The sequence below is a fragment of the Toxorhynchites rutilus genome, chromosome 3, assembly GCF_029784135.1.
Source record: "Toxorhynchites rutilus septentrionalis strain SRP chromosome 3, ASM2978413v1, whole genome shotgun sequence".
In the NCBI taxonomy this organism is placed as follows: Eukaryota; Metazoa; Arthropoda; class Insecta; order Diptera; family Culicidae; genus Toxorhynchites; species Toxorhynchites rutilus.
This window is the reverse complement of record NC_073746.1, coordinates 196274199-196289839: the sequence shown is the minus strand read 5'-3', so window position 1 is coordinate 196289839 and position 15641 is coordinate 196274199. Positions and strand designations below refer to the sequence as shown.

The following is a 15641-nucleotide window of genomic DNA, read 5'->3' as shown; positions in this document are numbered from 1 at the left end:
ATTTTTATAAAAGTTCCCTATTGATCCGCAAGGACCAACGTGAGTCAGATGAAAAGTTCATCTTTGTTCCCTTTGCTCGGTCAGAGCTTAACGTTTTAAATAAGTCCGAAGAACTAATGTATACTCGACCAGAAGACGCAGGGTTGTTTGATGAAGTATCGTAGATGAAACGCTGGGCGGTCTTACGGAAGTTGGCCTGAACCTCAATCATGACCGATGAACATCTCATCTTGGCGTGCTTTTTTACCTTTTCGTGGCTTTGGTGGTCGACTGTCTCTCCATTTTGGCCATTCGCCCAAAAGTTTTCTATAAGTCGCAGCTGGGGAATGTTCGGAAGGTTGGCGCTCTTCGCGACAATTGTTATCTCCAGCCGATCCATCCTCCAGTGATCTTTTGACATAATGGGCTGATCCCAGGCAGAGCTGCGATTTGTCGTGAGAATTAAGTGATGGTACTCACACAAAGATAATCAACAAATTTTGTACTACGATTATCTTTGGTGACCATCTCAAAGCCAGTTCAATAGTGTGCGAAGAGTATTATCACAACACTAACACATGGTGAGCTTCTACTTGACAGTAGAAATCCGAGCTCTTTGGTGAGTGTCCTGTTGCTGAAATGTCAGAATAGTGCGACACTCAAAAGTCTAGCTGATGGTTTGGTGTTCGGCGATATTCACAACATTCGCCTCTTTGTGTTCGTTCTTTACGGCCAAGGATGCCAGATGTGAATATACAGTTTCATTTTAAATACAATTTGAAGAATATTGTATTTTCAGGCATGTATTTTCTTTTCAATTTTTCAGATGGCCTTAATGTTTTTAGTGGCACTTCGCCGACTCTACGTAGTATTACACGTGCCATTTGTATTAGTATTTAGTTTGTGGAAAGACACGCCTTGATTATTCCCTCTATTGCGGATCCCGATCGGGTTTGAAATTAGCAAAATGATGCATTTTGAAACCCGTTCGACTTCGATTTTTTTTACCAAATTTGTTTCTCATCATTGCAACGATGCTAAATTTTCAGACATGTTCGCAATTTTACTGATGTTTGATGTCCTGCCTATCCTGTTGCAGACTTATATTTTCAGGTGCAGGCTACAGGGATATGGTATTTCTACTCTTTATGACTTGATTCCCTGCGCTAATAACCCATTTTTTCATACATTGCTTTGCTATTCTCGCGGTTACAAAAATATATGTCGAAGACTTTCAAAAAAAACATCGGCATCTCTGGAGGTGATGACATTTACTTTGACAAAGGCCAACACGAAAACAACAAGTCACCAAATATTTTTGTATACATTATACATCAAATATTTTTGTGTACAATGGCTCTCTGGGTTGACCGCTACCGACCGCGCTAGCTATCCAAACTGGACTACCACAAAACGCAAGTTACGCATCTGATCAATCTTTGCTCCCAGGGAGACTTCCCGCATGTTCTACGGCCCTTCCAGGCGCCAGTAACAAAACTCGCATCGTGTGTCTGCTGCGGAAACTTTACCAACCGGGCGCGGAACGGCTACGCAATGAGATAAAGAATTTCACAACGCCCTCGAACCGGAAGGTGGAAATCAGGAGCATCAGCAGTAATTACCACATCGAGTTGAATTCATCGGTTGCCGTGATGTATAACAGGGTGGTCGTGTCGAATTTGATCAAGCAAATTGATCCCAGTGGGTAGAGGGAATATGAGACTCGTCTTGTCCGAAGTGGATAAGCTGACCAAAGATACCCAGGATGCGCTGAGAAGAACAATTGAAAAGTATTTGTCTACGTGCAGATTGATTTTGTGCGCCAATTCTACTTCGCGGGTTATTCCCGCGGTTAGGAGTCGTTGCTTGAGTAAGAGTTCCGGCTCTATCTTAGGAGGATATTCTTAAAATTTTGTATTTTGTATGTAAGATTGTCATTTGTTTGTTTCTTGAATGTAACAACACTATTTGCATTTCAGCACATTCCTTCGGAGCTAACGAAAAGAACTACGCTATCCTCATGCTGGAAGCTTGCAAGGTACAACTGTAACCGTTCACGGTCAACTAAGGGGTGCCGTAAATCGACAGGCAAATATTCCTTCGAGAAACCGCCAATCAGATTGTCCTCGAACAAAGTCCACAGAAGCTGGAAATGGTGAGGAAACAGCTATACGAACTGCTATCCCAAGGCGTTCTATCGAATGTTATAATCTGTGGATTGGTACCGAATCTGGTTAAAAATTGCGACGAGTCTGAAGACGCAAACGTTGAATTTTGTCGGGTACTATGAACACCGGATGCAGCAAGGAAGCAAACATATATTCCATCTGGAATTGTTCGTGGCGCAGTTAATGGCACGGTATAAGAAGTTTCTCAATAAAGCCTCAATGCAAGTGGATGATTTTTGAGCGATTCTTTGAGATCGCAATTTTCTTTTGTTTTATGAAAAAATAAAATTTTTGTGTTCATCACATGTTTATTAACTAAACTTCAATAGTTCTGGTAATGATTAACTCAAAATAAAAAAAAACACGCATTGTCGGTTTTCAATCGGATAGTTTTCATGATCCGCAAAATAATTATGAAATGGTAAATTTATCAATATACTTAAATACCATTTCATTCAAAAACCATTATGCTGCACCATGTTCATTTGAAAATTATATTCAATGTAACTTTTAAAATCATGACACCATAATATTTTTTATTATATATGTCTGTTTATTTTAACTACAAGAAATAAATATTCGCTCGATTAATCGAATACTGAAAGACAATTGTTCGAATGAATCGAATATTGGCCCCACGATTAATCGAATAAACGAAAAATTTAGACATCTCTAACAACAACAACAACTTCTACTTCAACAAACGAATCTAAACAACCGTCGCGATTGTCAAAAATGATTGGAACTGTCTGATCACTCACATTTCTACTACCATCATACGCCACAACCACCGCTCTCGTAACGTAAAGTTGAAAACAGAGCGATTGGCAGTGAGAGGCATTGAAACCAACCGTCATTTGGTTAGGTGTCAGAAACAAAATAGTGAGTATTACTACTGAATATTTGGATCTTACGTGCCGTGAGAGGAATGCTCTGTACGTGTGCCCGACACGGGATACTTCCTATTGAGATGTTTATGTCTCCAATACTCTGTACGTGTGCCCGACACGGGATACTTCCTATTGGGATGCAGCTGACCATTAATCAGCACACCCAGTTCAGCGACATACACGGAACAAGGATCTTTGAGTTTGAAAGAAGCACTGGAATTTTCATTGAAGTTGCCGAAGCCAGTGGACCCGTTTATGAATGAACCGTCAGTAAAGAACATTTTATCAGATCTAACTTTCCCATATTTTTCCGAAAATATCGAGGGAATAACATGATGATCTGGGGTTCCATGGATTTTTTGTCGCATGGACAGAGGAATTGCAAAAGTATGGGAAGCAAACTTGGTTGGTGATGCTTGGTGAAGGGTGAACGTCGTGTGTAAGGTACATGGTATAAAGACATAAAGCCTGACTGAGGAGTGAGTTTTCGAAGTTATCAATCTGCAGGATAATTCTGTGAACCGGAGAGTAAGCGAGGGTACCCCTGCCAAGAATTCGAGACTCATCGTATGTATTGAATGCAAACACCCCATGGCTATACGCTAGCAACGATATTGTATTCTCTCCAGCTTGAGAATATTAATCCTGGCAGCTGATCGGAAACAAAAACTGCCATATTCTAACATTGATAATATCGTTTTTTTTTTGTTTAACTGAATGATGTCTCCTGGATGGGCACCCTACCATGTTCCGGTTATTGTTTGGAGAAAATTGATTCTTTGCTGGCATTTATGTTTCAAATACGCAATGTGTCTCCCCCAGAACATTCTAAATGGTTATTCACCTATGACCACTTTGCCCCCAAACTAGTTATGAAACGGATAGTAATTTGGCCGTATACCGGATATCCGGCAAGCTTCGTGGCCGGATAGCCGGATATCTGGCGGCCGGATATTCGGTTCTTTAATTGCGAAGACGAAATAGCGAAAAACTGCATGTTTGCATGAAGCTAATAAGAAATTACATTTAGGGAGAAATAAACACATTTTTAATCAAAATAATGAACTATTATTAAATCTTCCGTATAGAATGACCATCCCTTGATAGAGTATAGAGTTTTCCGCAAGGAATATTAAACACTTTTTTTATGTTACTATGATGATTTTTTAGTGGATATATTGAAATAATTTTTATTGTTTACTAATTAGAGTAAGTACTACAAATTGAAATAAGCGAAGAACAACAATCAATTATTTTCATTCAAGATTAAAAAACTTGGAAGACAGTTGATGAGAATCTGGAAGAGGGTACACTTACTTCGACAAAAATCAAATGAAACGAAGCAAAAGAGACGAAACTGAATTAAACCTGATACGCTAAGCTCACGACATTTTTTGAGACAGTTTCAACAAAGTGGCAAATAATCACTTTCGTTATGTCTGTGACGAACCAGTAATAAGTGTTGAAAGTCACGAAAAAAAAATTTCCTTACGTTTGGTAGTCATTAAACCCTAAACAGTACCCCAATTGGCAAGGTTTGCTAGACTTTATCTTTCAACTCCTTACAGTAGTGTTTATAAAGAAAGACTGTTCTCTGAAGCTGGCCTGGTGTACGAAGCAAAGCATAATCGGCCGGTTAAAAATTATAATAAAAATAATAATGGTAATTAATCAATTTTGAAAAAAATATGATTTATCTTGTTGTAATAAGAAATTATCGATTTTTTTTCAAAAAGCCGGTATCCGGTTTCATCTCTACCCCAAACATCAAATTAATTTCTATGCTAAATTATCGCTGAGATTAAACAAAATATCTGTTCACCTCTCCTAGAACCGTCCAGAATGATGATTTGTCCAACATATCAGATTGGATAAACTAAATTTCAAGAGAAATTCTTCAGATTATTATGATTCCTACCGAGTGAGCTCCACAGGCGAAGTTTGCCTATTTTAACCTACTATATATTTATCTCTCTACCGTTAGCTATCTTATGATTTATGGAATTTTCCATTAATATGAAAAACTCCGACATTCTCATTTGGTAACTCTTTATTAGATCCCTATATTCTGGTTAGGAAAATGTGCCATTGAATTATTTATAGAGGGGCGCTGCAATCGTGTGTGGAGTGGTTGATACTATTCATAATTTTCCTCTCTTCTTGACAATTTTGATTATTTCACAGATGCGGAACTTCTACATCATTTGGAATATCTCCGCCCAGTTCACGACATGGTAGTGAAGAGTCTCTGAAAAATGTGAACGCTATAGGTGCACTTACCTCGTTTCAATTGTCCACATCTGCCACACAAGAAGCAGTTGCAGCACAAAAGAAGAAAGGTATAAAGTCAAGTTTAGGCAGACTGTTTAGTAAAAAGGAAAAGGTAAATTATTGTTTGTTAAAATTTCATATATCAAAAAGTATTAAATTCATATATATAAAGTATCAAGCTTATTTTTCAATGGTTCGATGATATGAAAGAGCCGTCTTTGAGAAGAACAATTCAAATGCTCTTTCTCAAAAAATGCATAAAAACTATCATCTTTTCGAAAAATTATGCAGTATAGATAATGATAATGAAATGCAAAAAAAAATCATAATCCTTGTCGAAAATTCAACTTCGAAAATTTCGATCAAGTTTTAAACAGGAGGATTGCATAACTTTTGTTATTTTTGTTTTGTTTTGTTTTGTTTTGAGACAAATATCCAAACAAGAGAAACAGAAACGTTCATAACAATATATTTATTTATTTATTTTATTCCACCATCTTCGACTATGTCGTACAGTTTTCAATACTGTTTTCTTATAAACTAAATTAGTTTAAACATCTTATTCTAGAACTAAACACATTTTTGGACAAAGTAAAATCAAACTCATCACAAACATTGTTGAACGATCGCAAACATAGATTAAAACAGTTATTAAAGCCATAGATTTTTCGGTGGAAAGAAATGATGGATAATGGAGAATTCCGGAAACGACGAGGAGGAATATTCCACGGAATCTGTTGTAGGAATTCGGGACAATTCACATTGTCAGTTATAAGGTCGAAGATGAAGAGTCGCTGTTGTTTTTTGCGCCTAGCAGAGAGGGTTTCTAAATCGATCAACATGCAGCGATCAGGATTGCTGGGAAGATTGATTGGATCATTCCATGGGAGCTGACGCAAGGCAAACCGCATGAAATTTCTCTGGATTTGCTCGATCGCAAGGATTTGCGTAACTTGGAACGGAGACCAAACTGGAGAAGCATATTCCAAAATACTTCGAATACTACTGCTCGCTAGCAGTACAGCGTCATCGGTGAAACCAAAGGCATGGCGACGGATAAAACCGAGTACAGTGTATGCTTTGGCGGCTACTATACTTATATGTTCGTTGAATTTCAGCTTAGATTCGATCGTTACTCCTAGATCACAAATAGAATTCACACGTTCCAGAGGATCCAGTCCCATGTGATAATGACGACTAATAACAACTTTGCAGCGAGTAAAGGATTATTGATTTGCACTTCTTGTTGTTGTTGCCGCACCAGATTCTAGAATACACTTCACGGTGGAAACGGAATGAAACGTATCCGCGATGACAACGGTACGGTGTCGACATCTGGATACGAGATTAGTTTCCCACTAAACTTATCATTATAATATCAAATTATAATATATCAAAAAAAGTTTTCCACTCACATTGAATACCAGTTTGATACGAAGAGATTAATTTTCATTAATGATTTTTTGACATAGGATTACGTCTTTCGGGAACATATTGGGGTACAAATTGAAAATCAAAAATCGAGCGCACCGTGAAAATTGTCCAATTTTAAATGCTTATTGCTCAGTCATTTCATGATGGATTGATGAGATTTTGGCGTCAATCAATTTCGGCACTCCATAACAATTTTTTAAATTGAATAAAATAATATATGTCATGAAACTAACTATCGAACAATTGAAAAATCTCAACCACTATCCCAACGGAAATACCCACTTCTGATTGGTCGAAATTGACGACACATGCGGGGGTCCCTAACAGAGACATTAAAACCAAGCTGCCTGGGACCCAGGCAGCAGAGACATTAAAACCATGAAAGTAGGGAGAGCTTTTGTTCCCATCGAAATGTGTTCCCTAACAGAGACATCAAAACCAAGCTGCCTGGGGGAAATAGGCATTGCAGATACATGAAAGTAGGGGGAGCTTTTTTTCCCACCGACATGTATTCCCTAACAGAGATTCCAAATCCAAGGTGTCTGGGGGAAATCAGCACGTGGTCGATAGTTTCACTAACGACGCGCTCAAATGGATAGTGCTCATTGTAACTAGCGTGGGCATTGCTGATTGCATACGTGTTGGCGAATAAGTTGGGCGCGATGAGTAAGTGTTTTTTATTTTCGTTCCAATAAGAATCTTTCGATGGATTAATTGAAGAATGATATTTCAACGAATTGAATAGAACTTATGTTTGATAGAATATAAATAAAATTTAAATTTGGAACTATTATGTTGGTTACCTCGTGAAATTTCATATCAATGTCCAATTGAAATTCGCACTGAGTCATGTAGCATCGTGTTCCGTTGAGTTTAAAGCGAAAATGGTTCAAAACCTAACAACCAGACAAAACGGCCCTTTTCAGGGCCACCAAATTACTATCGATGAGTTTAACAATTTAATTCTTCAAACATATCCAAAATCAGCATGCAACATATTGCCTAACGAAATCCTACGTCAACTATGCGGTCGTGTCTCGGACACAACCCTCTTGTGACTTTTATTTGAAAAGTGCTCATTCTGCCTGAAAACTCATTATTATCTTCGACTATTCACTAACTCGTTCAATGGCGTGCCGTTTATTTAGTTTCCACCGTGAAGTGTATTCGAGAATCAGGCCCATCTTCTTGTACTGCCTCGTAGTTGCTGATAGATGTAATCACTTGGAAGAATTTCAAAACATCGGCAGCTCATACAGGTCATTGACGTAAATGATGAATATCAGTGGGCCCAAAACACTTCCTTGAGGCACACCAGATGGAATGTTTAATGTCCTGGAACGCATGGAATTCTCCACTGCAAAGGCCTCGCGACCGGATAAGTACGAGTTCAGTCATTCTGTGACCCATACTGGGAATCCTATGTGATTCAGTATGCCAATGATGAGATTGTGCGGTACCGTATCAAAAGCTTTGTCAAAATCCACATAGACCAAGTCCACTTGCAGTTTTGATTCCAAAACCCGTGATATTTCCGATACATAACACATAAGATTCGATGTTGTGGAACGACGTTTCATAAAACCATGTTGGCTGTTTGAGGTGAAGTAGCTCTATACAAAACCGTATGAATAAGTTTTTCAAAAACTTTACTGAGGACTTCTGGACTTATGGATCGGTACTATGGATGCCATTTTCCATGCAGATGGGAATACTCTGTCCCGGAGTGAGTGATTAAAAACAGTAGCGATGGGCTTCGCGAGTTCATTCTGAATAAAAGTTTACAGAATTATATGCTCGAAGCAGTTTTGTCGTTGAACGGGTGATGCTTTACTAAACACGCTTTCAAAGAAAGTAGCGAACAGATCGGCTGCTTCCAAACTAAGGTGAGAAGTAGTACCATTCAAATAAACAGTGCTAGGGATTCTTTTGCCATCTTTCCGTTGTTTTATGAAATCGCAGAAACGAGAAGGATTTTGTTTGACGGAAGTTTGTATCCTGAGTGAATAATTGTCGTGAGTTGCAGTAAGTGGGGATTTATACTCCAACTCAATCTCGCGTAGTCTAATTCTGTCAGGTTCGTTTTTTGTAAGGAAATACTGGTTGCGCATCTTACGGATGCGGTTACGAAGTTTTCATAGTTCGGGAGTCCACCATGACTGGTTGTGAACAGAGATAGGTGCTTGTCGCTTTTTAGGTATGTATCGAGTTATAACGTCAAAGAGTGCTTCGTAGAAAGCTGATAACATCTGGTCCACAGTATCGTTGTTCAGAAGTCGTTCCCATTCCATATACACGAGGCCAGAATTCCTAAAATATATGTCAACTCTCTAAACAATTCGGACTCAAATTGACGTCCTTGATCTGAGGTTATGGTTTCCGGGGTTCCGAATCGGGCGATCCACTCAGATGTCAGCATTCTAGCAACAAATGGTGCCGTCATGTCTGGTAGTGGAATGGCTTCAGGCCATCTAGTAAAGCGGCCCACGATTGTAAAAAGATTCCTTTTACCTTTTGATGACGGAAGAGGACCGACGAGGTCAATATGAATGTGCCGAAACCTTGATTTTGGAGGATCAAATGTGCCAAGAGGAGCGAGGTTTACCTTTGATGCTTGACAATCGAGGCAGATACGAAAAAACTCGTTGAGAAGAAGGCAAGAGGTTGCCACGTTGTACCTGATAATTGCTGTAGTACCGCCCCTGCAGATGTATTAGAAGCATCGATCATTAATGCTGACGACTTGCTCGAATCTGGATAATAAAGCAGTGTAGCTTCTGCTAAGGATCTTTTGCAACGCGCGAAGGCAGTCTTGGAAGAGTCAGTCCACTGGATAAGTCGAGTGTCGTTTTTTTTTGTTATCTGGTATCAGCATATGAAGTTCTGCCTGCATGTCGACTGCCCTTGGAATGAAACGCTTGTAGACGTTGATCAGAGCCAAAAATCTACGCAATCTCTGATCGTAGTAGGTAGTTTGTAGTCAGCTATATCCTGAACGCGGGATGGTAAGGGCCTGATTCCATCTCGGTCGATTATATAACCAAGAAACTCCACCTGCGACCGAGCGAATCTGCTTTTCGATAGGTTTATCTGCTTTTCGATAGGTTACCAGACCGTTCGGCTGAACTCTGCGAAACACTTCCTCGACGTGCTGTTTGTGTTCTTCGGGTGACGATGATGCGATGCACATGCCATCGATAAAAACAACGACGTCATCCAAAAATTTTATTCATGAAACGCTGGAACGTCTGACTTGCGTTGCAGAGCCCGAACTGCATTCTAATGAACTGATAGAGTCCAAAAGGAGTAATCACGGCTGTTTTCGGGACATCGGTTTCTTCCACTGGAATTTGGTGTTATGCACGTTCCATGTCTAGAGTAGTAAAAATTCGCTTACCTTGTAGTCAATTTAACAAGTCGTGAACATGCGGAACTGGGTAACGATCCGGTACAGTGGCTCTATTGAGCATTCGATAGTCGCCGACGAACCTCCACTGACCTTCTTTTTCGGAACACAATGGAGTGGGGTGGTCCAACTGCTACTGGACGGTCTAAATTCCAAGTTCTGCCATCAGTGCCTTGAGCAAACCACATTTCCGGGTCGCTTTTCCAAAACTCCGGTTACCGACTCAGCCGCGGTAACACTCACTCCGGCGGCGTCTTCGTTAGACATTGTGAGGTTAGGCTTACGAAAATGAAACGGAAACCGGAAAAATTCACGAAAAACCGCTGTTTTTATGCCAAAAACAACTCGCGTCGGGGTCACCAATGTGGAGACACGAACCGGCAGGATAAGGAAAGGCGAACGAGTTAGTCTAATAAATATTAACTTTACTTTATTAGCGTTTACGTCTTTTCTCTTGGTTGCTTACTCGTTAACTAACTGGTATAACATGTATGATGTATGCGGTGTGTAGGGTTTGTATGATAAGGTGTGTATCTCCTTGATAATGACAAGATGTGTGTAGCCACAGACTATTAACTATTAACACTCCTGTACTCGCGCGAAAACTCACAGACTGTGTGCGTCTCTATAATATTGCTATTAGTTCTTTTAGGAGTTATTGGTATTTATTCAAAGAAAAAGATATAATTGAATGAGAAAACTCCAGAAAATATTTTTTCTTTACCTTCATTCAGTTTTAATAGTTATTTAATTCAGTCACCTCATTCATTTTCGGTCTGTCAAACATATGCGCGAGTGTAGGATGATTAATAACAAAGCCAAAGAGATCGTGATGAAGCCAATAAAAAAAACGCACAAATACCTATGCTTCACAATCATGTATCGAGATTACTCAAAGGCTGGATTGTCTACGTCGAATGTTTAGAATATCATCGGATGATATACTTCTGAAAAGTTGAAACTGAAAAAAATGACTAATTGCATTGAAAAAATTGGCTAATTTTGGATGGCGATGAAAAAAAAGCTACAAAAAACTAGTTCACTGGAATAAGATTTCCTTAAATTCTACGTTTATTCTATAAAAAAATGTTTCTGCGCCCTACCAGGTGGCCTCATGGTAGTTGCCCGGAACATATCCATTGCCGATGAATGTCAGCGTGTCTCTCTCAGCTCTTTTGTGAATTTGGTGAACAGCTGCTTATTCGTTTTGCCCTCGAGATTATTAGAGTACATCCTTCGTTTAAGGTTCGCCCAAAAATATTCTATAGGGGGACTGTTGGGAGACGTTGGTTGGGTTAGTGGTTTTTAGTACAATGTTTACCTTCAGTCGGTAAATCTCCTTCAGTGATCTTTTGACATAATGAGCCGTGGCCAGGACATCCTTAATCGCGTGGTACTTATTCATTGAGACGACAATCCGACTTTGTATTTTTATCTCTCTGTTCGCCGCAAGCCCCAAAAGAAAGAGGAACGGTTCGCTGATCGCTAGCCACAGGACTATCTTCTTCGAGAATTTGATGTGAGATGTATATAAGATATATATAATCATATATATAAATATATATAATCACGACTTTCTGTATGATTGATGATTCCCTGCTGCTCAGACACGGTCGACCTCCACTGACACTTTCGCATAAAAATGCCCATTTTGTCCAGGTACTTCACCGTTTGGTCGGTTGATCTGCCACCTTGATCTCGGTCTTCCTCTTTAGCTTCAGAACCGTCGAGTGACCGGAACCAGGCTTTCCTCCGCTCGCTATTCTCTAGAAGGGAGAGGACGTTTCAAACGCCGAATCGGCTATATCGGCGGACACAAAGTGTCTCATGATGTCCAACTTCTTCGCTCCGAAGTGGACTTGGCAGTACGACCAAAGCATCGAGCATAGTTTCTTAAGTGTTTTCACCATGGCTGCAGATCAACTGATAAGGCTTTCGATGCATTTTCTTAGAAGGTTTAATTAGCATTAACAATTTTTTCCATTGAATTATCTTTTGCATTCTTTTCATCACCATCCGAAATTAATCCGTATAAATTTTAATGCATACTTGCGTACTTCACGGTGAGTAAATGAATGAATCGCTTCGCTGCTTTTATATATACTGGTTGACAGAAGATTCACATTCGATTGCGACTTCGCTTCTCTTCTTGCGATGCAATGTTCCAGAACAAAGCGATTCTCCTCTTCCATTCATCCTTTGTATCAAGTTGTGTGTGATATCAGAATGAGTAAAGACTGTTATCTGAAGTAAAGACTGTGAAATGAATGAATCGCTTCGCTGCTTTTATATATACTGGTTGACAGAAGATTCACATTCGATTGCGACTTCGCTTCTCTTCTTGCGATGCAATGTTCCAGAACAAAGCGATTCTCCTCTTCCATTCATCCTTTGTATCAAGTTGTGTGTGATATCAGAATGAGTAAAGACTGTTATCTGCTCGCTGTCTGGATGTGATTTTAAATCGCGAATGGATCATTTATGTCAGATAACTCGTTCGTCGCTCAACGCGACTATTCCTGAGTTTCTTGCGGATAAATTATTAAATGAAGATTAAACTTAGTTTGTGGACAACTTTTACATGATCTAGCAATATTTTCTTTAATTTGAAGACGAATTAATAACAATAACACATGTCAATGTCATATAATATGGATTTCACATAAAACTGCAGTACAAACCATCTGTACTATAAATTAATAAAAAGTATAGTATAAACATTTTAATAAAATGGTTATTATTTTATGATTTTTTCTACATATCCTAAACTTATATTTAGGTGCCTATTCTAATTCCTTTCAAAATCCTATTCAATTTGAATGAGGAAAATGTCACCCATATTTAGGTGATGGGGTGACAAACGTGTTAAGCTGAAAACACAAATTGCAATATTTTCTGTCTCCACATTGTCCGTAGAATGTACGCTGCATTTGAATGTGATTCACAGTTGTATATAAATACTGTCTTTATCTTTTTTTTGTTAACGGAGTTTTTATATAGTGTTCAATGTACAATATACACTTTTTACATCGTTGCAGCGCATACTAGTGTGTTTATACTGGTGTAAACACTTGTCCAATCCATTGACACGGATCTGTTCGATTGTTTTCATTAGGTCTCCATTGTTTCTCAACGATGAAACAGTTTCACGCTGTGGTGATAGAAAATGTTTTAATGAACCCAAGCGCTGTTTTCATAAGTTTTCATAAGTTTTCAACGCAGTCAATGTCACAATGCACTATGTGGTCTAACATGATCTGGGATGCCAAGTTTTCAAGAAACGTAAAGTTCAAGGAGTTTCTGAACTTCGAAGGAGAACTATCACAGCACGGCCAACAAGACTTTGTCTTTTCGAATGATAAGTTATTTGTCTTGCAATAGTCTCACAATGTCCAAAACGACAGATTGAGAGCCTACATTTCGAGAAATATTCCAGATAATGAAAGAACCATTCTTTAAATCGAAATTGTAACATCCATATGGTTTGGAGAGACAAATGCGGCAAACTGTTCCTTCTCTTTATTGAGAAAGGTGTTAAAATTAACGTTTTAAATTTTAAAACGGATGTTTTTCGGAATGTCATGTCTGTCAGAAAAGATTGTACGGGAATGATTATTACGTGTTTCGGGAATTATTATTTCGTGTTTACGTGTTTTGATTATTACATAATCCGAATCGGTCGTCGATCCGTCATTCATATTTCAAAGCAAAAATTACTCGCTAACGCTCGGTCGGTATTAACTCAAGTATCGTTTCCTATGTTTCAAACTAACCGGTAAGACTATCTGACTTTCTAACGCTGATTATAACATAATATATATACAAATAATCCTTCCAATTACATGTTTTAGTTTGATATGATACGAAATGTGCTCAGTATAAGAATTGAGAATAGAATTTTATTCTGTACGACTCTTTTTTTTGTCGAAGAATGAATAATGAAATTAAAAAAATATATCAAAGCAATATTAACTTTCACTCAAAACAGTATTTGACATTTTGTTTAATTGGGCGTGAACTGGTAACAAACACCTGGTCTTGATTCCGAGATCGAATGTCGAAAGCTGCTAGGTGAGCGTGTCAGCATACCTTAACTCTCTTGGGGAAGGCCCCCTGGTCACTAGAGGATTAGGGTGCGTCTGTTTATGTTGGGGACGGCGCTTCGAAAACGTCCTTCTGACAGGCTTGCACCCTGAAACACATTGCCAACTCGCTGTCTCTCGAAAAAAGGAGATGAACTCAAAAAAATTAGCTATTTTCACGTAGAATTTTTAAAATGCGATCGTTCGAGGACGGTCCCCGAACAGCTCCCTAGAACCGGTGCAAAGGCGAGCGGCCAGCGGCTGTAGTACGTTGTGCAAGAGCGGGCATCCCGCCGGGTTTAACCCAAAGAGCTATCGCCACACGTATCCAGAGTTCGTCGGAAGACTTGATCAAAACACGATGAACGCATGGCCTAGAGCGATTGTACGCAACAATATGCTTTCCCAAAAGAAAATGGATGAGATCAAGTTGCAGGGGCAGAGAGAACTACGCGCCAGGAATAACAGATCAGCCGATGTGTCGAGACCCATTCCTTTACAGCTGAGCATTTCATTCGCGAGTGGGGCTCGCGAATCATTTGTACCATTGGACGCCACAATAGAATCCCCTGAGCCGAAAGACCCGCAGTCAAATCAACAATTACTACGCGATCTGGTCTTCTACTACGACGAGGCGATCTCAAAGTTACAGGAAGCGACGAGGTGATCTCACAAAAATTGCAGAATTCCCGCAGTCTGACAAGTGCAAAAAAGATCATGAATGAGCACGTTCTTTCGCTGCTTTTGGTTGATGCTTAGAATATGGAGGAGTTGCGAGTGATAGTTTACTGTGCTGTTGTAGCATACGCTGAAAGTTTGGGACATGGACTGATCTAACATCTCCGTGAAAGGCGTGGGCCTCCATGGCTAAGGAGATTAGAACAACGGATCCGAAACAAGTGCGCCACTATTGGAAGGCTGATGACGTATAAAAGATGCAGCAGATCGGCGAAGTCATGTCGCCAAGTTGCTGTGATCGTGCGGCCTACTGAATTTCACCAGCTGGGAGCTCACCAACCCACGATAAGAAACTGCAGCCGGTACGTATGGCATCAAGACGTTGATCACATTTGCCGAATGCGCCATCAACCCTAAGAAAACATAGAACACATTATGAGAGGCTGTCTCTTTTTGGCCAACGCAGCCTACGCCGAGCGCCACTTTATAGTTGTCTATAGACAACTGGCACCAATGCAATGCGGTCTTTTTGTAAAACAACGTACCGATCCTGCACCTGTCCTGGAAAATTACCGTTTCAAGCTGTAATGGAATCGCACTGTCCTGCGCAATCTCTCAATCCTCGGACAAGTCACCATCATTGATATCTCCATTCCACTGATCCAAAATATGGAGGAGACAATCGGTCACAAAATTTGCAAGTACCGATCATTGGTCGTGAAACTCAAGGAAC

General features: G+C 39.6%; 1 protein-coding gene across 6 annotated transcripts in view; it reads left to right on the top strand.

The window, feature by feature from the left end:
- Window positions 1–15641, top strand: part of LOC129779526 (liprin-alpha-1) — a 458998-nt gene that overhangs the window by 328903 nt on the left and 114454 nt on the right. For all 6 annotated transcript variants that reach the window (XR_008743689.1, XM_055787066.1, XM_055787064.1 and 3 more), the window contains exon 14: window positions 5222–5420. Coding sequence is in view for 5 of the 6 variants with exons in the window: in XM_055787066.1 (XP_055643041.1) it covers window positions 5222–5420 (199 nt within the window). In the remaining variant the exon portion in view is untranslated. The remainder of the gene's footprint in view (window positions 1–5221; window positions 5421–15641) is intronic.